The sequence below is a fragment of the Gobius niger genome (assembly GCF_951799975.1).
Source record: "Gobius niger genome assembly, chromosome: 1".
NCBI lineage: Eukaryota > Metazoa > Chordata > Actinopteri > Gobiiformes > Gobiidae > Gobius > Gobius niger.
In genome coordinates, this window is record NC_136852.1 from 66,138,020 (window position 1) to 66,164,527 (window position 26,508).

Sequence of the window (26,508 nt, forward strand, 5' to 3'; positions counted from 1 at the left end):
AAGGAAAGTGCTAAAAAACACATTTAACTCACTATTTTATTTGAATTACTTTTTACAGAAGCGTTATTGATGAGAGGATATTACGCTTTTCGCAGGTATTTGATAATGTCACTTTATCACCATCGTACACTTTGTTGAGTAGAAAACACCTACAGTAGCATCACTTCCTGATTTTTAAGCGATCTCCCCATAAGTCCCTCCTCTCAACCCCGCCAACCCCTCTTACTCCCCTTTGCTGCGCAGCCGTTTCAATGGAGAGTGAGAAAAAACATTGACAAGTGTTTATTAGTTTTCCATGTAAATATAAATCTTACCAAGAGATCGAGAGGTAAGTAAAGCATTTCCTGGATATGTAGGACCTCAGGAAGAGCTTTTCGGGAGCTGTGGCCATAGTCCCAAGAATAGCCACTTGAGAAAATTCAAAGATTACTCAAAGAAGGGGCCTGAAACACAACTCCAGGTATGTTTTTGATGAGAGAACATGGTTCCCTTTAAACAAAACATTATTACCATTAGATCAAATAATGTATTGACAAAAGGGCAGGGTTAATTGATATATTAATGGTTAGCTAAGTTCTCAACTAATCCAGAACATTTTTGGAAACTTACAATAATAAACTTATGACTAATGGATTGCAGCATTCATGCATAATATTGCATCCTCACTCAATTCTGACACTGCATTCGCACAATTTTGGAGCAATTCCCGTGCCCTCAACATGGCATGAGCCGTCTCCTTGTTTGACCGCTTAATCACTTCCCGCTGACCAAGTGGCAATACTTAAAGGCTGAACTAAGGTTAATCGTCTGTTAGTTTGGTTTGCATGGACAAAATGTTAAGTACTCCATTCAGCAGACACCACTAATGTCATTAATGCTGCCTGATTACACTGCGCCACGTTCACTTCCAGCTCGTCATCGACACATTTGACCATCACGTCAAGAGAAACCAGACAAAACAGCAGCTTTGAATGTCAGACTGAAAAACACAGTGTTTAGCAGCGACAGAACTGTTATTACCGCTACATCCGCCTCTACCTTAAGGTGTTTTTCTAAAAGTTTTCTATAACTTCTACACACATTTCTAATAACATCATTGTCATCCGTTTTCTAATTACAATGCGCATACAGTAATTGGGGGGGGGGGGGGGGGGGGGGGGGGGGGGGGGGGGGGGAGTTCTTAGACTTCGTGCCCGCCAGCTCAGCCAGCATCCGGTGCAGAGGGGTAGCCAACTTGGCAAATCCCTCAACAAACCGGCGATAGTAGCTGGCGAAGCCCAAGAATGAGCGCAGCTCAGAAGCATTGGTGGGACGCTCTCATTGGGACACAGCCTCGATCTTTTTGGGGTCCGTTGACACCCCCTGGTCCGAGATGACATGGCCTAAATACCCCACCTCATGCTGGAAAAATGAGCACTTTTCGAGCCGCGCCTTCAGACCCTCTGTTTTAAGCCGACCGAGCACCATTTCCAAACGCTGTAGATGTTGTTCGACAGAGGATGAATAGACAACAATGTCATCAAGATAGAGCAGAAGAGACTGGCCTTGCTGGTCGCCAAACATCCTCTGCATCAGCCGCTGGAAGGTACTTGGGGCGTTACACAAACCGAAAGGCATGCGGTTAAACTCGAAAAGGCCGAAGGGGGTACAAAAGGCTGTTTTGGGCCTGTCAGCCTCAGTCACAGGGACCTGGTTGTAGCCACTGGCAAGATCAAGGGTAGAGAACCAGATGGCCCCGGACAAAGCGTCCAGTGTCTCCTCGATCCGAGGCAAGGGGAAAGCGTCTTTCCGCGTTTTACTGTTGAGTAGGCGGTAATCCACGCAAAGGCGCAGACTACCATCCTTCTTTCGCACCAATACGATTGGTGAAGCGTATGGGCTGCTGCTCTCCCGAATTACCTGAGACTCAAGCAGCTGATTTATATGCGCCTTGACAGCCTCATACTCTGAAGGCGGGATGCGACGATACCTTTGGCGAACTGGGACATCATCAGCCAGCGGTATATCGTGCGATAGAAGGGTCGTGCATCCCAGATCGTGGTCGTGTGTAGCAAAGACTGACTCGTACTCTCGCAATAGCACCTGCACCTTGTCCCTATCCTGGTCCGAAAGAGCGGGCAATTCCAGCGACGCTATCCTATCTGGCATGGGGGGCGACACAGTCTGAGAGTGTGTAAATGCCAACGTGTTTCGATCCTCAGTGACACCAACCGGCAAGCTCACAATCTGCGCCTCACTAAGACTACCCAGCGTGGTCCGGGGATAAAGGAGAACGTCCTTAGTCCCCACATTGACTACAGGAACATACGCTGTCCCTCTAACCACTCTCACCAGGCATGATGAAACAAGCAGGCCAGCGGGTAACCCAGTCTCGGGTGGTTCTAGCAGGACATTTCCTTCAGCAAACTCCCCAGAACAAGTGCTAGCTACCAATCTCATAGTACCTCCCGGCACGTGCACTGCTCGTCTGCCTCGAACCTTCACTGTGCTAACTGACAAATCCTTTTCCGGACGCACCTCGTGACATTGTTGTAGCGCAATGACGACCGGGTGAGGGGCCTTGGATACGGCCGGTGCATCAAAAAGAGAGGAGCCGAGTGCGCTGAAAAGTTCAGCATAGCACCGTCGAATGACGTTCATCCCCAAGATACCAGGGACAGATGAACCAGCACCAGGGGGGTCCCTTACCACCAGGATCCCACAGCGCGGAATAACCTTGTCACACAACTCCACATCCAGTTCCAGATAGCCGACATAGGGGATAGCTAGCCCATTAGCCGCCTTAAGCTGAAGCCAATTGCAGGAACGAAGGCGATCCTGTCCCCATTGTGCGAACTGCTCCACAAACAGGCTCTCCGTGATGGTAGAAACCATGGAACCAGTATCCACCAAGCACGAAACCAAAACCCCCCCAATGGAGACATCTATATTCGGACAGGGCGCAATCAATCCACAAGCTGTGGTGTTAAAGGGATATTTCAGGATTTTTGACATAGGGCCTCATTTCCTAGTTATCCAGAGTGTTGCTGATTTCTGGAGATATTTTTCTTGTAATTCAAGCAGTTCTCATATTTGAAGAGTTTCGTGGCGCTAGGCTAATGCAAGGCTAGCGCATTTCTATGGTATCAGCTAACCCGCATTAAAAACAGTCTGACCCGCTCAGTGCACCAGTGCACCTGAGGCAAATCACTTATAACACCGATAACGATATAAATGTCCGTGTCGCTAGAGTAATTTTAACCATTTTGCATTTAAAATACCTTATATTTGAGCAGCATCAGCTTTGTGGTTGTATAAGCTAAGCAGCGGCGGAGGGATCTGCTAGAAAATAGTCCCTCAAAATGCGATCATTCATGTGATGCAAGGTCAGTTATATTCCAAAAAATTATTCTATCCACAGACATTTATATGGTTAGTCTGGTGTTATAAGTGATTTGCCTCAGGTGCTCTGTGGAGTGTGTCTGTTTTTAATGCAGGCTAGCTGATACCATAGAAATGCACTAGCCTTGCACTAGCCTAGCGCCACGTAACTCAAATATAAGAACTGCATGAATTACAAAAAAAAATATCTCCAGAAATCAGCAACACTCTGGATAACTAGGAAATGAGGCCCTATGTCAAAAATCCTGAAACATCCATTTAAACTATTTGATTGAAGAAATGCAGCTCCATACCTGTGATGACTAACTTGCAGCTCCCCAAGCAGCTGGTTTTTGAACCACTGGTCAAAGTCCACGTTATCAAACAGCTCATAGGCCGCAAGCCCCACTGCATTGTACACTGCAAGCATACAGAAACACACAGTATTGAAAACTTTTACCTTATTCATATTTGTGTTCTTGACCACTTTTAAATTTGCTGACTTTCTAAACACATTTGTAGCATCCCAATTTTTCAGTGACACGAGTTTAGAGGCACATTTCATTTCACAACTCAGACAGGGTTAGGTTTCATTTGAAATGAATACAAATGCTTCGTAATTACATGCACAGTGCTTTTTTTCCCACAAATGTCTGAATTCATAATATCTGAGGGGCAAAACAAATTTAGTTTCATTACTAGGAAAAAATAAAATCTGTTAGAGCGCCTTTAAAATAATGTGTTTGGAAAAGGCATCAGGATAGGCTTTGTTGGTTAACATCTTAAAGCGAAGTTGGAGCCTCTTCTGCTGGCAGCAGTGGGGATTGTATCTGCTGCTGCACAAGTGGGAGGAAAAAGTAAGTACACCCTTGGAATTTCTCACATTTCTGCTTAAATTGGTCATACAATGTGGTCTGATCTTTATTAAAATCACAAGAGTGTATGAACAGTGTCTGCTAAACTAATACCATCCAAATAATTACATGCTGTCATATTTTTATTGGCCATAACATGTAAACATTTACGGGACAGCGAGGAATAAGTGGGTACACCCTTTATCTAAGAATAGAAGAAAGAGCTAATTAAAGCTTATTGGACTGATGAAACCAAAGTGTAATTGTTTGGGAGGAACCCACAACAGCATGTATGGAGGAAAAATGTAACAGCACAGGAATATCAAAACCTTATCCCCACAGTGAAGGATGCTGCAGGAGCATCATGCTGTGTGGGTGCTTTGTTGCCTCAGGGCCTGGACAACTTGCTATCATGAATAGAGAAATGAACCCACAAGTTTATCAAGATATTTTGCAGAAAAAACATCTGTCCAGCAGTTGAAGCTCAAAAGAGGATGGGTGCAGCTGCAACAAGACAATGACCCAAAGCATGAAAGCAAATCCACTTCAGACTGCTTTCAGAAGAATAAAATAAGCGTTTTGGAATGGCCCAGTCAAAGTCCTGACCTAAACCTGATTGAGATGCTGTGGCATGACCTCAAGAAAGCCATTCACACCAGACATCCCAGGAATCTCACTGAACTTCAACTGTTTTTTTTTGTTTTTTTAAAGAGGAATGGTCCAAGATTCATTCTGATTACTGTGAGTGTCTAATCTGCAACTACAGAAAAGCAGTTATTGCTGCAAAAGAAGGATCAGCCAGATATTAAATCTAAGGGTGTACTCACTTATTCCTCGCTGTCGTGTAAATGTTTACATGTTATGGCCAATAAAAAAATGATAACATGTAATTGTTTGGGCAGACCCTGTTTACTCATTCTTGTGATTTGAACAAAGATCAGACCACATTTTATGACCAATGAGAAAGAAATGCAAGAAATTCCAAAGGGCGTACTTACTTTTTTCCTCCCTCTATATAGAGGCAGTGATTTTCTGTTAACAACATACTAAAATTACAAATTGAAACACATTTCTCCATCCAGAGAGCCTCCTCTTGGCAGTTTTCTGATGATATTGGACATGGCCTGCCTGGAGCCAAACCATGTCCTGGGCACCCTCTGAACGGCTCTGTCCCAGGTGCGCGACAGCTGGCACCCAAGTCCTGTCTGTTGAGGGCGGATCGCTCGAATTTTACCATCCACACCAAAACCTGCCTGGAGGAGGCTCTAGATGGAGTGCAACTGTCAAAAAATGTAAATCCAGTTGTCTTGTTTTCCCGAGGACTTACACTGTCATATTATAGTTTTCCGAAACATTTATAGAAAAATTTATGCCGTTGATGTTATAATGGCGTATTTATTTGCTTGGAATCGCGTCACCCTGCTGTTCTTAATCAGCCGTTAAGCTCTTTAGTCGTCTCCCACGGCCACAATTAGATAGCACTGCTATTACCATTGAACAGCTTCATAACCCTAAATGTCTACGTTTATTAGCGCTGTCAACCTACCGCTGAGATCCCTACAGGAATACATATTTATTACACTCTCTCACTTTTCCAGAGAACAGAACCTCGGTACGTGCTGTGAGCAACCCAGAGGTAGAAATATGGCATAATACAAGGCAGAAGTAATGAAATAAAAAAGCAACATGTATTTGGGTAAAGAGGACACAAAAAAAGTAGAAACACCCACATTGTCCAAGGAAAAAGTTTGCAATTGACTCACCCGCATCCTTCATCAGTAACTGAACAGAGTCTTCCACATTGGTTGGACCTGGGAAAAGAATAATGAAGAGTATAAAAAATAATAGTGTAAGTGTGAATAATAACATGATTCATTGTCATCTTCAAAATGATTCCAACAGTAATTAAACCTCTGATTTCCCAAGGAAAGATTTGTTTGCTTATTTGTCAAAATCCTTTCACAGTGAGAGTGAGTGGTCCTCAAATCCAATACAAAACTAATTTGATGGCACTCCAGCAAACATTAATTCAAAATTAATACAATACCACAATCAAACAAAATGAAATTCGGAACAATTTTCCATTTTCAAATAATATCCGTAAAATTACAAAACAAATGGGCAAGAAAACAATGAAAGACCTTGTAGATTCTGCACCATCTCGAGCAGCACTGGTGTCAGTGTCTGGCTGTAGTTGTGGAAGATGTCCAGAAACAAAACTTCTGTGCAGGGCTGAAGATACAGGGGAGAAAAATAAGTGATTCAAGTAATTATCTGGGCAAGACACTTAACCAGCAAAATATACAACTCTTTTTTTTTTTTTGTAAATTCTTTTTATTGAATTTGTCCTTTTAACAACCAGAAAACACACACACAAAAAAAAGCCCTCATTCCCACCGGCCCAACCCACTGCACCAGAGTATCATGAACAATGAAAATATTGTAAATGACAATGAAAAAATAAATAACTAAATAAAAAATAATAAAAAATACAGAAAAGGCCTATCTTAACAATTATGGAGTCATCAAACATCAGACATCAAAGTCCATTTCTTATATGTTAAATTATAAGTGACCGGAGTATACGGATGGCTAAGGCCAGGCTTGACTATACGGGGTGTCACAAGAGGTACAGTATCTAATAGTTCACTATTTGTTTATTCAATGAAAAATTTTAAGTGTTTTGTGTTTTAAATTCTTTAAATTACCCAAAGGTTCCCAGAAAATGTCTGTTAAATTCAATAGCCATTTGCCATGGCTTTGTAACCATAATTCTAACTCAACATCGTCTTTAGAGATGATTGGTTCCTTTGTGATAAAACTTTAATCTCAAATGCTATGCAGAGGAGGCAATTTGAGTGCTAAAATGATTAGAACAAGTCTAGTGAAGCAGTCTGAATGCTAATAAAGATGAGCATCATGCAAAACTGAAGACGGGTCGACTTCAGAGATGTGACGACCCACATGGCTGATGGATAAAGCTCTATATTGTATATATTACATACACTGCTCAATATTATAGCCACTGAAATAATGTGAAGGGGAGACGAGTGGAAAATGTTTCTGTCAAAGTAGGTTTGAGGGGAGGATATTAGCTGTAGCTGCTGGTGGTTAAATGTGTTTATTTATTTATATCTACAATCAGCAGATGGTGAGGAAATATTATGACTTTGAGGTCTTGAGAAAGACACATTGGGAATGCCCAATTGCTCAAACATGCTGGGATTAAAAACGGCTTCATTTAAGTTTTTGATGAGGGAGCAACGTTATGGTTAAAAGAGAGGAAAGGTCAGTTTAGCAGAATGTGCAAAAATCACTTGTTTTTTAATGTTGGAACCAAATAAAACCTTTGCAGGGCACAGACAACTTAACAAAACCGCACTGCTTTTCAAAACAACAGGGCACAAGTTAGTCATCTGGCATTAAATGAAACGCAAAGTCAGGACGGGGAGATTATTGTGGGTGGGGGATTGACAAAAAAAGTAAGAAATAAAATGAAGAAGGAGTGGATGGGAGATTATGCCTTGACTCAAACGGCTGAAGATAAGCCCGTGACACAGCCTGGTGGGATGAGCGCTCACGCCCTGGGGACCACCCGGCTGCTTTGAGATGTCTAAATCGGCAGCGCCTCTGAACTAAACACTGCAGAATATATAAGTAAATACGGCACCCGCTGAGGAGACATGAATTTTTCAACAGATGTGAGCGATCTGAATGTGCTAAATTGGGTATTGTTGAAAAAAGCAGCGTGTTCCCACTTACCCGCAAACTGTATTTCCAAGAGTCTCCGCCGGTTTCTTCAACAGCTGTAAATGAGAGATAGGTCGAATAATAAATGTACATATATTCAATGTTATATAGAGGGATTTTATCCTTTTGGAAGATTGTGGTTGTTGAGAATGTTCTATACAAATAAAAATCACTTTGACCTTGACTAAATAAAGCTTTTAATAACAGTAATTCCTTCATTTGGGCTGACCTTCACTAAATGAGCTAAATGGGCTGCTCTGAGCTAAGGATCAGCGTCTGCATCGTTCCCTCGGCTTTATCCCAGATCAACAACACGATGCTTTTAAGGCCCACAATACTATTTTTGAACTTGTTCACACTTGGTTCACTTGATGCTGTTTGTTTGTTTCAAGAACCAATAAAAGGCCATCCAAAGCAGACATGAATCTAACAGGAGTGTAGTGAAAATTAGTGAAAATTAGCCTACAAAGCGGCCCTCCAGCTTAGAAGCTCTGGCCCTCAAGAGGATTTCAAGAAATAACTTTACACAAATCAGAGATCAAAGGTCTCTTAACCCCCACCTGAACCGAGCAAATTTTCTCCAGTTTGTCTTTGCCCAAATCTAAAAGCTTCTTGAAAAAAAAAAAGCAGCAAAAAGAAACAAGTGGAAAAAAAGCTACAAAGAAAAACATGATGAAAGTGTGGCAAAACCAAGACAAAAAAGCAACAACAAAAAAGGTGAAAAAGCAACAAAAACACGACAAAAAAAATAATACAAAAACACAACAAAAATGTGAAAACTGTGGTGGCAACGTGACAAAATCAAATACAATCAGTTCTTAGCTTTCAAATGAGGCGTTACAGTGGCCTATAGGCTGTAATCGCAAGGCCAAAAGCTTTTAGATTTGCGTAGAGCCTAACTGGAAAATGAAAATGTGCTTGGTTAAGGCAGGGGGCAAAAGGTTAAAATCCTCAAAAATTTGAAACATACAGTCAACTCCTTACATTTTTTTTAGCAGAACACCCACTTAAATGGACTAAACAGAGTTTTAAAAATGTTAAAACTATGTATTTTCTTCCCCCTACATGTTCCAGCAATGCCTTAATAACTGCGCTGTCACTCAAAAAGTTGTTAATTCAGTCCGAATTATCATAATGCACGAGCTTAATATAGAAGGTGCAGTTACGCGTAAGACCTGAGGTTGCAGTAGCGAGTATAAAAATGGACAACTTGCATCTAGTTTCTTTAAGTCAAATATGTACAAATGGAATTTGCTAAAAGTAATGCTTTACTTCGGGCGACAATTTAGGGGTTTCGGCCTTTGGCCTTTTGACGATGAAGAAAATTGTCCCTCCAGCAAACTTGCCTACCAGTGATGCACAGCAAACTTTGTTGTTTTAAATGCTTAAAGCAACATCTGTAAATCTCTGGAGAGTTTTGTCAAACAGTATACCTATACATAATATCATGGTCCCTTTTGTGCATCTATCCAACATTGGCACACTGCCCCCTACTGGCTAAAGCTGTTACTGCGCCCTATGAACGCAACCTAGACCAATGACTGGTGCTGGATTAAAGTGGACCAAGGCTGGTAAAGCCCATTCAAACACCATAATTGGTGTCGATGGCGTTCTGTGGATCTCGGTGAAGCGAGATATGGGCAATCGCGTTTGTGAGTTGCCGTCTTGGCCTAGTGTTATCTGCTGGCCAGTGGATCAGCAGTTTCAGTTATTGCACAACTAAATTAGGTGTTACAAGTGCCCTGCTTGATGCGCATCGTTTCATGAACGAGCCTAATAAATGTACTGTATGGACCCCTTTGTGACAGACTGGGGACTGAGGCAGCTTCAGGCAAATATGGAAATCTCTCTGATATCAACAATTCCGAACACACCAACATAGGTAGACTCTAGGATCGGTTCCTATTACCAAAGCTCTCTGGATCCTCTTCCCACATGGCCAGCTCCTCCTCTGTGAGCAGCAGGTAGTGCGAAACAAGGCGGCGCCCAATCTCTGTGAGTGTGGGATGTGTGAAGAATGCCGTCTTGATCTTGTGTGCTTCAAGACTCTCGGGCTTACTGTCTGTAAGGAAGAAGAGGAGAGAAAATAAAGGGTGAAAATATATATTTCTTAAAAAAGTGATTTAAAGTGCAACTTCACATGAGGTGTAAAAGTCATGGCAATGTAACACCTAAAGAAACTGTGATACATAGCATAAGGAGTCGTTGAGTTGTTTCATTTTATTCCTCAATCACTCCCTTTAAATCACAGAGAGCCAAGAGCCCAAGAGCAAGAAGTGAGAACGTTAATATATCATAATAAAATACAAGCCGTCTATCCATCCATTCATCCATTTTCTTCCAACTGCTGACTTTTATATCTGTGGACAAATGCTTTATCCTCTAAGCCACGGCTAACTTGATTTAGTAGCATAAAGATACAGTCTTCCTTTCACAATCTATTTCTTGCTGTATATCATTCTGTCTCAGAGATCAATTGCTGCTCCCTCCAGAAAATCGTCACCAAAAAAGGTCACATTACATCAGATGTTACATTAACCAAAATTGTCTGTCATTTCTGGATTATTTTTAGCTTTGGCGAAATATTTTGAGTCCAAGTCCAAACGCAGCACTGCTCTATCACTGGGGTCTCCCTAAAGCGCAGCTACATCACTCATTTATTATTATTCAAATATATAATTTCCAATACTGCTAGAGGCCACTGCAGGCTAATCAACCAGCAGAAAGAAAGTTTTGAGTGAGCGAGAAAGTGGAGGTTACTCTTACCCACAATGTAGAAAACAAAACAAAGCTAATCACGGGCTAAAAGCTGGATGGCCACAGCTAGAGGAACGAGTTTGCAAATGAGAGCTTGAAAAACATGCTGTTGGAAGAGGTTTGTCAACAGTGGTAACGCCTCAGCGCTGAGTTCGTTGTTTATGCTTCGTGTAGCTAACCAGCATGTGCTACGTTAGCGTCCCGCAAGCCTATTCTGCCTGCATGAGAACTATCTAGTTTAACCTCTTATCCATATCTAAAACGCCTCATTTGAAAGCTACAAAATTGATCTAAATTAATATTTTTCCTCGTTTTGCTGTTAGTTTGACTTTTCTTTATCATCACTTTTTATCATGTGCATTTTCATCACATTTTTTATCGCCTTTTTTGTTGGTCTTTTGTTGCTTTCTGGACACTTTTTTATTGCGTTTTCATTACATTTTTCATTGCACTTTTGTCATGTTTTGTTGCTTTTTTGTCACGTTTTTGTTCGTCTTTTGTTGCTTTTCTGACACTGTTTTTGTCACCTTCTCGTCACCTTTTTGTCTCATTTTTGCCAAACTGGCGGGCCCGTAACTCCATTAATCCTGCAATCTCAGATTATAACATAAACAATAGGTAAATATGTCGCTTCAAACACCTAAAACAAATGCAAATAATGAGATAACAATTAATGACTGTTAAAAGCTCATGACGGATTTTTTATGACCTCACGTCAAAATGAGGGAGAGAAATTAAGCCAAACCACTGCATTACATGAAGATTTTGTTGGACATTATCTTAGATTACAGCACACATTTGCAATGACATTGTTTGGATAATATTCTACAATACCACAGGATTTATTTCCATTCCATGTTGCATTAACCTGGTTGCCGCAGTTGTCAGGTCTTATTTAGTCATATCACACACACAAGATATACAGTATATATTCCATGGGCCAGACCAAATATCGGTACCGAAAAGGTGGCAAAGGCTATCGTTGATTTTTAAGTAGGTCCATGTCTGAGGTTTATATTTTTGTATGATAGCCTTTTCAGAGTTACAGCTTTATCATAGTTTTCAGCTGTTGAAGTGAACCACCACCATGTCAAAAAAGTCGCTTTTGACACTGGTCCATATTTTGGTTGAGGCCATTTCCAGCCCATTAGATACTGATTTACACATTGTATTTGGTATCATTGTAAAGAAGACATTTTCATGTTTCATTTGAGCCCAAATGTACTACTCTGTGACTATTGCCGTGGTAACCAAAGCTCCTCAAACACAAACCTGAGGATGTTTTTTCACCATTTTCACAAAAACAGTTTTACTATGTTTAACGCTGTTTCTTCAAGGAACATCACAGAGACAAATGTTTGATACTGGGGAACTCTGTAGACTCTGAGGATTCAGGAAATGTATAACATGTCAGTACTTTCTCAACTTAAAGCCTCACAGTGAGCCCCGAAGTAAAAGAATGTCCACCTCACATGAGCCTCTCCCATTGAAATAAGCCTATATCTGCCATTCTAAGGTTGGAACAGCTGGTGAGACTTTCTGTCCAGGACAGGCCAATGCAACTTGAAAATACATTTGTGGAGAAGAACAGTTCTGTATTTTCACCAAAAAGTTGTTCATATATTTTATATATTTATAGCTAAGGGCTGTCCGTTCCCTGTATGAGCAGCAGGAGCTTGGTTCGCATTGCCGGCAGTAAGTCAGACCTGTTCCCGGTGCGTGTTGGTCTCCGCCAGGGCTGCCCTTTGTCACCGGTTCTGTTCATAACTTTTATGGACAGAATTTCTAGGCGCAGCCAGGGGCCGGAGGGTGTCCGGTTTGGGAGCCTCAGGATCTCATCTCTGCTGTTTGCGGACAATGTTTTTCTGTTGGACCTTCAGCTGCTCTGGGGCGGTTTGCAGCCGAGTGTGTAGCGGCCGGGATGAGGATCAGCACCTCCAAACCCGAGGCCCTGGTTCTCCTTCCCCTCTTCAGGTCGGTGGGGAGTCCTTACCTCAAGTGGAGGAGTTCAAGTATCTCGGGGTCTTGTTCACGAGTGAGGGACGGATGGAGCGTGAGATCGACAGACGGATCGGTGCAGCGTCAGCAGTGATGCGGTCGCTGTATCGGTCTGTCGTGGTGAAGAGGGAGCTGAGTCGGGGGGCAAAGCTCTCGATTTACCGATCGATCTACGTTCCCGCCCTCACCTATGGTCATGAGATTTGGGTCATGACCGAAAGGACAAGATCGCGAATACAAGCGGCCGAAATGAGTTTCCTTCGCAGGGTGGCTGGGCGCACCCTTCGAGATCGGGTGAGGAGCTCAGTTACCCGGGAGGAGCTCGGAGTAGAGTCGCTGCTCCTTCACGTCGAAAGGAGCAGCTGAGGTGGCTCGGGCATCTGTTCCGGATGCCTCCTGGTCGCCTCCCGCAGGAGGTGTTCCAGGCATGTCCTAGTGGGACAAGGCCTTGTGGAAGACCCAGGACACGGTGGTGGGACTATGTCTCCGAGCTGGCCTGGTGTCGCCTCGGGGTCAGAACAGCTGGAGGAGGTGTGGCCTCGGGGTCAGAGCAGCTGGAGGAGGTGTGTGTGGATCAGGAAGTTTGGGCATCTCTGCTGAGACTGCTGCCCCCGCGACCCGGCCCCGGATAAAGCGGAAGAAAATGGATGGATGGATGGATGGGCTATTTATCATACACTATGCCATACACACAATGGCATTCTGTTTCTTTCACTACTATACATAGTCCTTTACATTTGTCTAAAATGTCTCAATAATCCAAGATAATTCCAAAGGTTTGTCTTCGTAGACACCACATGGTTATGTCAAAGATACCATATGTATTTGTTTTACACTTAGTTGTTAATGTATTTGCTGTAGAAAACTGTGCTCTGTTCTGAAGCTGAATTTGCCATAAACCACACGTTTACTATGAACATCAGCCTTTTTTACTGATTAGTAAATTAATAAAGTAAATAATTTTGTAAGGTCATTTCAGTAAAGTTGTTTTATTTCATTACTAATAAATCAAATATAGTTGTATAAAGATGGTGAGGTGTGAGGTGTTAAAACCAACACATGAAGAGTCAACACAAAACTACAGCTTAGCCTCATCCAGAACTAAATCACATAAGCAGTCGACTAAGCAAAACAGTCCATATTTTTATTTGATTAAACCATTTCTCCAACTTTTCTGAAGTTATTTTAAGTTCTTTGTACATGGATTTTTTTTATTTTTTTTTGTGTGTGTATGTGCTGTATTAACGTATTTGAGTTTGATTTTGATTTTTATGTTGTGTAATTTATTTATTTTCTTCCCAGGCATATTGAGTCTGTGCACATGAAATATGCTGTATGAATGACTAAACAAAAGTTTACTTATTAGTTTTATGGACAGAACTTAAAGACACAGCCAGGAACCGGAGCTTGTCCGGTTTGGGAACCCCAGGATCTCAGGTGTTGTTCTGTTGGCTTCATCAAATCAGGACCTTCAGCTGCCCTGGGGCAGTTTGCAGCCGAGTGTGAAGTGGGATGAGGATCAGCACCTCCAAATCCGAGGCCATGGGGGGCTTCCCCTCTACAGGTCGGTGGAAAGGCCTTACCTCAAGTGGAGGAGTTCAAGTATCTCAGTGTCGTGTTCACGAGTGAGGGACGCATGGAGCGTGAGATCGACAGACGCATCAGTGCGACATCGGCAGTGATCGTTGTTACTGTGACTGTTGTGGTGAAGAGGGAGCTGATTTGCTGATCGATCTATGTTCTGCCCTCACCTATGGTCATAAGATCTGGGTAATGACCAAAAGGACAAGATCGCAGATACAGGTGACTGAAAGGAGTTTCCTCAGTCAACTAAGAGGAGCTTGGAGTAGAGCCGCTGCTTTTCCCATCATAACTTAGCAGATAACAAACCTGTTGATGATTGTGGAGGTTTAAATGTAGAGTTGTGCCCATATCCTGAATTATTCTTCATGCTCTTCAGAATATGCTGGAAACAAATCTTTTGGCGATGGCACTTATTGAGTTGTCATCCTGGACTGTGCCACCTCTGCAGGGTTCAGTATCACCTCAGGCTGACAATAGTTATATCGAGCCCAGTCAAATGCAACTAGAAAACTGTCTCTCGGAAGCTCAGCAGGCTCCACCTCTGAAACCATTCCTGTTTGGGATTGTCTCTTGTTGCCTCTTGTGCACATTTTATCTCAACACCTCAACAAGTGTAGAGTGAAAAAAGAACATGCAAATTGTAGCATGAGAATACTTTATCCAGCACAAGGAATGTATCACAAGAGTCCCTTTGTTGAAATTTGTGTTTTTGAAGATGCTTCATATGCTCAGACTGGACTCAACAAGGTGCACATGAATGTTGTATGAGGAGATGAAAAACAGCAAGTATGCATAGGGAAGTGTTGAGGACAATGCAGAAGAACAAGGGTCTGAGGCCGATTGATTCTAGATTTGGACATGCACAGAGAAGGGATCGAGGTCCAGAAGAAGACAACGAAGTGAAGATTTATGGATATTCCGAACTTTTACAACTGTTTGTGAACTGTAATTCAGATAATGCATTTCAATTGGAGCCACAGATCAAAGCTGTACGTTATTGTCCCTTTACGATAATTAACCATTTAACCCATCCATCTGCCCCTGGAACATGTCAGGAGCAGTGGACAGCCATGCTCATGTTCAGAATCACCAAGTTAGAGCATTATCCTCCTGTGAATCTTTTACGTTGATGGAAGAAACCAAAGCACCCCAAAAAAATCTGTCCAGAGAGAGGATGTAAACTCCACACAAAAACACCTAAATTGAGCTTCATGCTGAGAGGCAAGAGAACGCTAAGCACTAAGACTAACCACTGAGGGCATGCAATCTCTCCTGCGCATTCAACACTTTTTGGGCCAGATCTTCCACCTGGCGCAAGGCTCCAAACAAGACAAGACCCACATTCTTTTCCTCGCTTACATCGTGCTGCCTCATGTTCTTCCTTTAGTGTTATGGGCTTTGACAAGCTCTATCAGGTCAAACTAAAAACTTGAGTGAACCACTGAGCGTGTCTGAGAGAAAGAGATGTAAAGCCGGTCCTGCTATGTTTCCAGGTTGTACTCAGCCGTAATTCACCCCCACTCTTACACCACCTTTCTCCCTCGCCCCTTCCCGGTCGCGGAGTCTGGTTGGAAGAAAACACAACATTGCCATTGGTCACGAGTCGCCATTGTCAACTGTTGCAGGAAAAGCTTGGTTCTTGGACAACCAACTGTCTAACCAACTGCAGTTTGTGTGTCTTCTTGGACATAAAGGTATTCCCTTCGCCCTTTTCTATCAGCATAATGTTTTTTGTACAAGGAGATTCAAGAGTGACTGAATGTCTAGCTGTCACCTCACAGCAAGACGTTCCTGGGTTGGATATCCCAGGCCATGTGGGACCTTTTTGTGTAGAGTTTGCATGTTCTTTTCGTTTCATGTCCCCTGAGTTAATTTTCTGTAGAATCCAGTTTTAGTACAGTAGAACACCTTGGTACTTCTAACCTAGCTTTTGGCTCAAAATCTAGCAATAGTAAACCCCCTTTTGTCTTTTTGGCCAATCGACTGCACAACTCTCTAGAAGCAAAAGATAATGGTGTCTGCAATGTTATATTGCTAGAAATGTTATTTATTTACCAAATACAAATGTAAAATGATGTGGTTTCAGTAGTGAATGAGTGAAAGTGAATGAGACTGTCAGTGAGTGCATTGTGCACATAATATGGATATTATTTTACAATTTAGGATACAGTTTATATTATACAGAATAATTGTAATTTTTATAAATGTATGTTCAAGTTGCATTGGCCTGTCCTGGACAGAAAGTCTCACCAGCTGTTCCAACCTTAGAATGGCAGATCTAGGCTTATTTCAATGGGAGAGGCTCATGTGAGGTGGACATTCTTTTACTTCGGGGCTCACTGTGAGGCTTTAAGTTGAGAAAGTACTGACATGTTATACATTTCCTGAATCCTCAGAGTCTACAGAGTTCCCCAGTATCAAACATTTGTCTCTGTGATGTTCCTTGAAGAAACAGCGTTAAACATAGTAAAACTGTTTTTGTGAAAATGGTGAAAAAACGTCCTCAGGTTTGTGTTTGAGGAGCTTTGGTTACCACGGCAATAGTTACAGAGTAGTACATTTGGGCTCAAATGAAACATGAAAATGTCTTCTTTACAATGATACCAAATGCAATGGTGTAAATCAGTATCTAATGGGCTGGAAATGGCCTCAACCAAAATATGGACCAGTGTCAAAAGCAACTTTTTTGACATGGTGGTGGTTCACTTCAACAGCTGAAAACTATGATAAAGCTGTAACTCTGAAAAGGCTATCATACAAAAATATAAACCTCAGACATGGACCTACTTAAAAATCAACGATAGCCTTTGCCACCTTTTCGGTACCGATATGCCAGATTTTGGGGTTTGGCCCATGGACTAATACTACTAGTAATTGAAAGTTCTGCATGACCTGTACAGTCTGATGTCTTTCATACTCCGAGTAGAAATTTAAGTTATCAGTTACATCACAGCAGTCTCGCATTGCGGAGGCAGGGTTTGGCTCTGTCAGCTAACGACTGCTAAGGAGAAACATCTTCAATAAGGCGCACCACAGATCCTGGGAGCTGGCAGAACAAAGACTCTATGACTAATGAAGCACTAGAGGCCTGTGAGTGTTTGAAATAAACATGAGCTGGGTGAGGTGCAGGCGCGCTCATACTAACGCACTGTTGATGCTTTTCGGAAAAAAAAAAAAAAAAAGCCTCAATGATCTCTTTCAACACTTCGCCATTAGATTTTTAATTAGTGCGCTGTGTTCATTTTGTTAAGCAGCTGATTTGGTCATAATTCTCCTCAAAGTACTAATTTTGCTGGATAAAATAAAAGACTAAACACTAAAACATGACGAAGCCTCTGGAGACTTTCATCACCCGTAAAAACTAGCTCCTGATTACGACTGACTTCACTAAATTTACATTTTATTGACTAGAGCGAAACTAAGAAGTGGCGACAGTGGCACAGTGAAAGTCATTGGTTCGATTTGAGTGACTGGTGGTGGCAGAAGATCAGAAGATGACGATAGCGCAGATTGGCAGCCTTGCTTCCGTCAGTCATCCCCAAGTCATTAAAAAAAAAGACTCATTATAATTGCGTTAAATAACCTATTGATAATGTATTGAATTGCAGTAACTCTTCTTCCTTACCCTCTATGTTCTTGTTGGGTTTGTAGGCATCATTCTTCAGGATAATTTTAATGAGGTTCATGCACTGGACGATAAAGCGTTCAAAGGTTACTCCCTCGCCGATGGGAGTAAACACGTAGCTCACGGCGAATTCCAGGGAGCGTTGGATGAGGGGGATAAACGCACACGGATGGTGCTCCAGAAAGTCCAACAGCTGGAGAGATAAAAAGAGAGGGAGAGAGCAACAACAGCTTATTGTAACACAACTTTTAGAGCAGTACAACAGAAAATGTTCACATTACGTTTTCATATTTGATAAACATTATTTATTTATTACTATTTGTTTATTATTTATTAAAATCCTATGATCGTCAAAAACAATGTCCATGAACAGGGCATTGCTTCTCTTGCGCTGTAACAGATCTATCATTTTATAAAACCGAGTTAGAGACCGGGATGCATCAGCTGTTGCCGACCATTCACCAAAACATCCGGCGAAAATTGCTGAAGTAAACAATAACAGCGATCGCTCATATTGCAAGATCAATAAAGTCATATTTTATTGTCATGTTACAGATTAATAATCAATTATTGATAAACTCTTGGATAAACATTTAACAAGGATGACACTAAAAATCCTTGGGTGTATGTCAGGCTTTAGGTTACATTAATACAAACAACTCACATTAAGTGATCTGATCATTACAAATATGATAGATCAGTTATTTCTTAAACTAAAATGAAACACTTGGCTTCAGCAGTGGTTATTTTATTTTATTAGGCTACTTTAGGTATTTCTACCATAGTTTCTGCACCAGCCTTGATTAGTTTTCGTTAGCATTAGCATGCTACCGCTAGCTTTAGCACGCTATTACCCACTGCAGAAGTTTGCGCGGCGATCAAAAATTAATTTGCGAAGGGTAAAACTAACTCAGCGATTGAATTCTCCAGGTTCTGAGCTTTTACAATGATATACAGCAGGCCCATATTCACTTAGATTTAGGTGGCAAAAGTTGTGGTTTTAAGGCGTTGAGAGAAAAACTGGTATCGGTTCAGTATCGGATATTTGTATTTGTATTATCGTATTGTTCCCAGTATGGGCTACGATATTCAATACCAGTATATCGGATCGTTGCATCCCTATTCCGAGGGTCTGAAGGTCTAAAGGTCTTAAGAAACAAATTCAATGATTGTTAAGGGTTGATCATTTTGGCCATTCCAGTCACATTTTAGATTAGACTGCAATAAATCTTGCAGCCCGAGTTTACAATCTTTAAACATAGAAACACATCGTCAAGCCGTCATCTGTACAAAGCCGTTTTAGCAACCTAAACTTATTCGTAACATGTACAATCGCGTTTTCCATCATAGAAAGAAAATATCATCTGCTAGTTGTTTTGAGTAACTTTTGAGAATAAAGAGAGGTGGAGCCAATGCACAATGAATGAGAAGCTTTTTCTTCCACGCAAAAGTATAGAGAGAGCATTCACAAACCTTTTTGAAGACCTCATTATTTTAAAGGTCATGAAGTCAACTGTAATCGCAGAGATTTAACCAAAAAATCTATTCAGCTTAAACTACAAACCCCACTGTCATTGTGTGAAGTCATCTTTTTGTGGTAACGTCAAGTGTAATGCAACTCACAACTTTAGTGTAAAGTATGATCGTCTTTTCCAGCTTCTCCCGGCAGGGGCTGTCAGGACGAACTTGTCGACCTAGAAAAAAAGACATCAAAAGTAGTTTGTATGACATTTTGATTCTTTACAGCAAGATCTTTTTTCCAGACGATGTGAGGGCTTTGTCTCCTTTTGTCTTGTACATAGTGTCAGAAATCCCCTTTAGTGTCATAGTCAATATCTGGAGTCCCAGGTGTCATTGTTTTAAGTATGTGTTGAAACGCTTAATCAAATCTTTAATAAAAAGGGCAACACTTAAGTTTTCAAGGAACTTATAGGGTAAAATTATTATTAGTACTGTAATATAATTTTAGGAGAACTTTAGAATCCAATTTAATGGTTAAAATGTAAATCCAAATTCTGCCCAAACTCACTTTTTATTCACCTTATTCCGTACGTTCGCGTGGGCGCCGCCATGAATTGTGCCCGCCCCTTTTCTCCTATGTGTTAACATGGGGCTGGAGAAGTCCGCATAAAATCAGTCACTACACGAAAACAAAGCCGTTTTCAGGCCGCACAGAGAAACGGTGCAGTGTTGACGTGTTGGTGCAAATGAACATCGGACATTTTACACAAATCAATCGACAAAACATCAGATTTGAGTGGAGAATATTTTCCCAGGAAAACGAGGTGCCGAGACAACGCAAAAAGTGGCAAAAGTGGGCGGGGCGGAATAAGGTGAATATGGAAAATTAGCCATCTTGTGTGTTAATTTTTTGGTCATTTGTAAAATTCATTCATTATTTTTAATATTTTTTCAAACTTCAGTAGTTTTATGCAGAACTGAAGTGGATTGACATAATTATGTGAAAAAAGTTTGAAAAGTCGTCAATGTTCTTGACGGCTGTCAAACATTCTGACAGCCGTCATAAAAAGTGGCACGAAAAGCCACTAACGTAGCATAAGGGTAGTCAATTTGTACTGGTTGCATCCAATACAAAAAATTTAAAATTATACTTTGAAAACGCTTTGAAACAAAAACGTATTAAAATATCTCAAATATGGAAAAAGTTATGGCCAAATTAGCAGAAAACAGAACACAAGGGTTAATGCCTCGTGGAAATCCTGTAAAGTGTAACATGAGCATTGGCCGTAATATAAAGTGAGACACTGTGATCACCTTTATTACACTTTTATTGCACCCTTATTACACCTTGTACCCATTTGTTGCACTTTTATTGCACCTTTATTACACCTTGAGCCCCTTTGGTACACATGCATGTTGCACACCTTTATTACACTTGTTACTCTTTTGCTACATCTCTATTACACTTTTATTGCACCTTTAATGCACCTTTATTGCACCTTTATAACACTTTTATTACACTTTTATTGCACCCTTATTACACCTTGTACCCCTTTGTTACACTTTTATTGTATCTTTATTACACCTTGTACCCCTTCGGTACACATGCATGTTGTACACCTTTATTACACTTTTGTTACACCTTTATTACACTTTTACTGCACCTTTGTGACACCTTGTACACCTTTTGGTACACATGTATGTTGTACACCTTTATTACACTTTGGTTACACCTTTATAAACTTTGATTGCACCTTTTTACACCTTGTAACCCTTCGGCACACATGCATGTTGTGCACCTTCATTACACTTTTGTTACTCTTTTGTTACACCTTTATTACACTTTTATTACACCTTTATTGCACTTTGTACCCCTTTGGCACACGTACACCTACATGTTGTACACTTTTACTCTTTGAACAGTTATTAAACCCTGCACTTTAATGTGTAATTACCTGTACTTACATGTGTAATTACTTTCTTGTTCCCTGTACCTACACAGGGAACTTGCGAGCTGTAATCTAAAGTGTTACAACAAAAAGATTTCACCCACAAAGACAAAGACAGAAAGACTAGGCTTAGTAAATTGTTGCCTGAGGAAATCTATTGCATTTATCCAATCGCAAAATATGCACAGTGTTTTCAAATGAAATAAAACCGGCAATAAGAAGAGATCCATTTAATTTGACACATGCTATAATTTACTTCCCTCAGCGCCAATTTTCTACTTTTCAATTACATAACTTTATACTTTTATGCATTATTCTTGAGAGAAGTTTCAGCACAATAAAAGCGCTCATAACACCAGGGGTAATAAAGTAGTCTCCTGCTGTTTACATTTGGCTGCCTCATCAATTCCATTGGCAACGCGATATGATTATTTCAACATGGCCACGGCCGTTTGCGAACACTCCGAGCTGTCACTTCCACTCTTGTTAGACACGTGCACTTTTTCAATCACAGCTGATCTGGAGTGACACCCTTGATTGGAAAGGTTAACAGACTCTTAGAACAGATCCTTTTTAAAGATCAGCGATTATGCAAAACACACACACATCGATTTTGCGTCTATGTCATAGCTACAGTGTTAAAGTCCTGAGGCAGCTGATGGCACAAGCAAATATAAGTCACCAAAGTCACAGAGGTCAGGAGCCGCTTTTCACTTTACTTTATCAGGATAAACAATACATTTTTGCCTTTTTTCCCAATATGCTTGATGTAACAGTTTTTTTCTACCAAAATAAGTTGTATTTAGTTGTATTTCATGTTTATTGTGAGATATTATCAGTGTAGTTTATTTGAGCAATTTCAAGTTCCAAGTTGTTAGAAAAACTGCAGTTTTTCTACATTCCGGTTTGTTCTGAGACCAGCTCATTATGGTACAATAAAGATATACATAACCATAATCAACACATAGTTTAGGATATAGATACATAATCAAACACAGGAAATAAGCTTACATAGTCTTCTGATGTATAGAATCGGGTTTAGAATACTGTCTTACAGTGCATTGTACTGTGCATTCTTAAATATCGAATGGTAACAGGTTATTGCTGCCATCTGATACTGCCTCATATAGTACCATCATTGCCATATTTATATATGCCTGTACATGGACAGTACGTGTGTCTTTAATGTTTTGTCATCTGTGAGTACATTTCAATGTGTCCTGGTGTATGCATTAAAAGAAGCAAGATTTGTGAAGCTGTTGCCAAAAGGGGGGCGCCCTTTGAGCACCAGCCATCTCCTGCTTAACCTATTCTTCCTTGTACATTTGGAGGAGTGCCTTTGAGTGTCCTGGTCTCTGCATTAAAAGAGCAAGATTATTATAAGATAAATATAAGATATTATAAGATACTTTACAGTGAATGACACTATATAACAAGGATGTCTAATGGACTGCACTGAAGCGGGGTTAAAAATAAGAGGACATATGCAAATTCTTGGGTTCAAACAAAACTGAAATTGTGCAAAACCATTGGCAGGTTGTTCAATGTTTGGTTTAAAGGTTTGAAGGTGTTAACAGAGAGAGAATAAACATTTCACGTAAAGAAAGAGTAGAAGTATAATGCTGCTACATTTTTACCACTCTTAATACAGGTATGGCAGTGGGCAAAGCACTCAGAGGACATATCTCACAAACAGAGCCAGACATCTGAATGGGCCACAAAGGCAGCTACAAAAAGCCCATTTTATAAAGTGACCTTATCTGGCAGTGCAGCTGAGTAGCCTCTCCTATCTACAGCCCCAAAGCACCATCATCCTGGCTCAGGATCCAACATCATCCACAGAGTAAACACAACAAGTTTGGGCTGGCCTATCATTTTGAATTGATTAAAAAATAAGAATTTGATTATCACTTTCAACACTTTTGTTGGTTGCAATCCACAGAACATGAATAGAATGAACTTGATATGATCTCAAATGTGTAGTTTAATAAAAGTTATTCCCCTTGAAGGGTCAATAAAGTAATTGTGATTGTGAAAGGACAATACAACAAACAAACAAACAAAACAAAGTGTGTGTTTAACATTATGTTTTGAAGAAAAGCTCCAGCTTGGTCGCACAAACAGAAAAGTCAGGTTTGAGAGTTCTTCCTTTTTCTTGTGCACCTGCCGGATCCTCATCTTTACTAGTAAATTAAGTTAAGTTATACTTTATTTTACTTGCTATAGTTATTGGTTATTCTGTCTATATTTTGCAAATTATATGAAGATTGTGAACCCTGTCACAATCAAGTTGGCAACACGTGAGTTTGCTCTCTTCTGCTCTGAATCCTGTTTAAAAGTATCAGGTATCAGGTATTCACATTTAATTTATAAAATAATTTATAATTTTATCTTGTATCAGACTGGAAGTAAAAACATGGCCCCTCAATTTGGTGCCGTCTCCATTTGTTTGAATAAAAAGTGAATATAAAAGGCTGGAAAGACACTGGTTTCTAATACAGCTACAAACATGCAAACAAAGCTAGTGAAGCCTTGTAAACTTTGAAGAACTGTGACATGTGCTGCTTGTGTGTTTGGTTCACACCTCATCCGAAGAAATGTAATTAAAGCAGTACTAAGTAACTCTTGCCCCTAGAGGCCATAAGCGCAACTGCAGGTGTTGTAGCAAGCTACGATTTTTTAACTTATTGTTTTGGAGAGTAAATACTACGCTGACAGAAAAGACGAAGGGAGAGAGGGATATTGTACATCCAATTATACATTGGAAAAAAAAAAATCACTCAAACTTGGCTGTAAATACTGTTTAAAGTGACGCTAGCCCACAGTTAGCTTTGCCCGTTTGCTTTTTAGCTTCTTCTTCGTGATTCTATTAGTGTATATTGGTTGCTCCGATCCGGTGGCAGTCGAGTTGCAAACATGGTTTTCTGGCCAGAGACACCAGGGGGAGAAGAAAGACCCTCCAATCATCCCATAAACACTTGTATTACACCCAGAGGGACTACGGAAAGGATTTATTGAGGTAAACACGTTACTTGGTACTGCTTGTACTGACATTGTGGCATTTTCAAGCTACTGAGGTGAAAATGTGCTAATGTGATATAAATGTTACCACTAATATGAACAAACCTCTGGAGTGAGGACCCGTTTATGATTCTAATAAGTTAATATGTATTCAGTCACTGGGCTAATGCCATAATTTAAAATCATTATTCCACAAATCTAACACACAGCGACGAGGTCACCTTCTCACATTTAAAAGAAACCTTTAATCACAAAGTCTATTATGTGTGACCTTTTGATTTGACTTTGGTCTCGTGCAGTACTTTAAAAACTGGAGGCGACGCATTGTGCATGCAGCAGTAGAGACGCAGCTTATTTAGTTTGTTTACTGAAGTGGAAACTTTAGATCAGAGACGAGAGATGGAGGGAGAGACAAGGAGTACTCACAGCATTCCAGGAACTGCTTTAGCCTTTCAAACACAGCATTCAGGAAGCCCTGGAAGAGAGGACATGAATGTGAGATCTTTATCAATCCTGATAGGCTCACTAGGATCAAGTGCAGTATCAAAACAATAACTTCAGTTCAAAGTGTGCATGGGCAGGCATGTTCTTACCAATTATCAAAGAGAAGTGGCAGCAACAGTACATGAAAGGAAATGCAATATATAGGGGGAGCTTTATATAAAAGGAACAAGACAATACTGCATGGGAATTACATTATATAGTTATTATTAAGGGTGTCCAATCCGTAGCCGATACAGGCTTTTAGAGAGTATCCGACTGGCTCAGAATTCACGACTGGATCAGGTCGGATCCACCAAAAACATGGTTGGGAATCTGCTCCAGCCTGCAGCATTGCTAATGCAACCGCTTAGCTACAACCACTAAATACAGCAGCTTGAACACGCAGGACGAGCTGCAGCCGCTAGAAACATAATAATGGCAGAGACGAGAGCCTTGTTACCTTTCATTTCGTTTTTACTGAGGAGAATCGAATCAAACAAAGGTGATGAGAGCACTCTCTCTAAGGTACGCACTTCTGTTTATGCATAATAATTAGCCATGCGCTCCTGGTGCTTATGACTTTTAGACAAAACATAGACAATAGCCCTGGAAAGGACTATAGAAGCAGATGGAGCTGCTTTTTTTTAGTTCGCTTCAATGTAAAATGCAGATTTTAGCCCTAATATTATCTACAGTACCTTATAAATTATAGATGGTTGCGTACATTAATTTGTGAAATTGATGACAACTTTACACATTTACACGCAAGTGAAGTATTACCAGATGTTATTAGACGCACATGAACGGCACGGTAGTACAGCGGTTAGCGCTCATGCTTCACAGCTAGAAGGTCCGGGTTCGATTCCCACCAGGGACGGGGCCTTTCTGTGTGGAGTTTGCATGTTCTCCCCGTGTCGGTTTCCTCCGGGTACTCCGGTTTCCCCACCACTAAAAACATGTATAATAGGTGAATCCTCCAGCCAGGTGTTTTTGACCACCAGCCTGGCTGCACATCATAGAGATGTGTCCCCGAGCACTGGCCCATGCTGGCAGCTCACTGTTCCTACAGGTCACCCCAGTGGCATTGAGGATGGGTCAAATGCAGAAAATGAATTTCCCTATGGGGATTAATAAAGTATACCTTAACCTTAACCTTAACCGTACCTAGAGTGGACAACTCTTTATACAAACCAACATATCTTAATGGGATGCATAAAACTTCAAACTCACTTATCTATTCACCTTATTCAGGACGTTCGAATGGGCGCCACCATGAATTGTGTCCGCCCCTTCTCTCTTATTAGTTTACATAGGACTGGAGAAGTCAAGATAAAATCCGTTACTACATGGACACACAGATTATTTTAGGCCGCGCAGGGAAACAATGCAGTGTTGACTTGTTTGTGCAAACAGTGGACATTTTACAAAAAACAATCAACTAAACATTAGATTTTAGCGGCAAACAGTTTCCCTCGTTCTCCACTTATAGAACGGACTTCTTGCTCTACCAGAGGTGACAGTACAATGGAAGAGCCGATCCGTGGCAAAAAGACAAAAGTGGCCGTGGTGGAATAAGGTCAATTCTTTCTACAGGCAAATTAATCTGCTTCCTATGTTGCACTGTAGACAGATAAATAACAGTGTCAATAGTCACACATGTTGTAAA

General features: G+C 40.9%; 1 protein-coding gene across 1 annotated transcript in view; it reads right to left on the reverse strand.

Moving 5' to 3' along the window:
• The window catches only part of ipo11 (importin 11), a 192,158-nt gene that overhangs the window by 129,412 nt on the left and 36,238 nt on the right, over positions 1 to 26,508 (reverse strand). Inside the window, exons 8-15 of the mRNA XM_079552025.1 lie at positions 24,786 to 24,834; positions 19,552 to 19,622; positions 17,929 to 18,121; positions 9,874 to 10,026; positions 7,977 to 8,020; positions 6,356 to 6,446; positions 5,978 to 6,025; positions 3,675 to 3,780 (exon numbers count right to left, since the gene is read on the reverse strand). Of these exons, the coding sequence (XP_079408151.1) occupies positions 3,675 to 3,780; positions 5,978 to 6,025; positions 6,356 to 6,446; positions 7,977 to 8,020; positions 9,874 to 10,026; positions 17,929 to 18,121; positions 19,552 to 19,622; positions 24,786 to 24,834 (755 nt within the window). The remainder of the gene's footprint in view (positions 1 to 3,674; positions 3,781 to 5,977; positions 6,026 to 6,355; positions 6,447 to 7,976; positions 8,021 to 9,873; positions 10,027 to 17,928; positions 18,122 to 19,551; positions 19,623 to 24,785; positions 24,835 to 26,508) is intronic.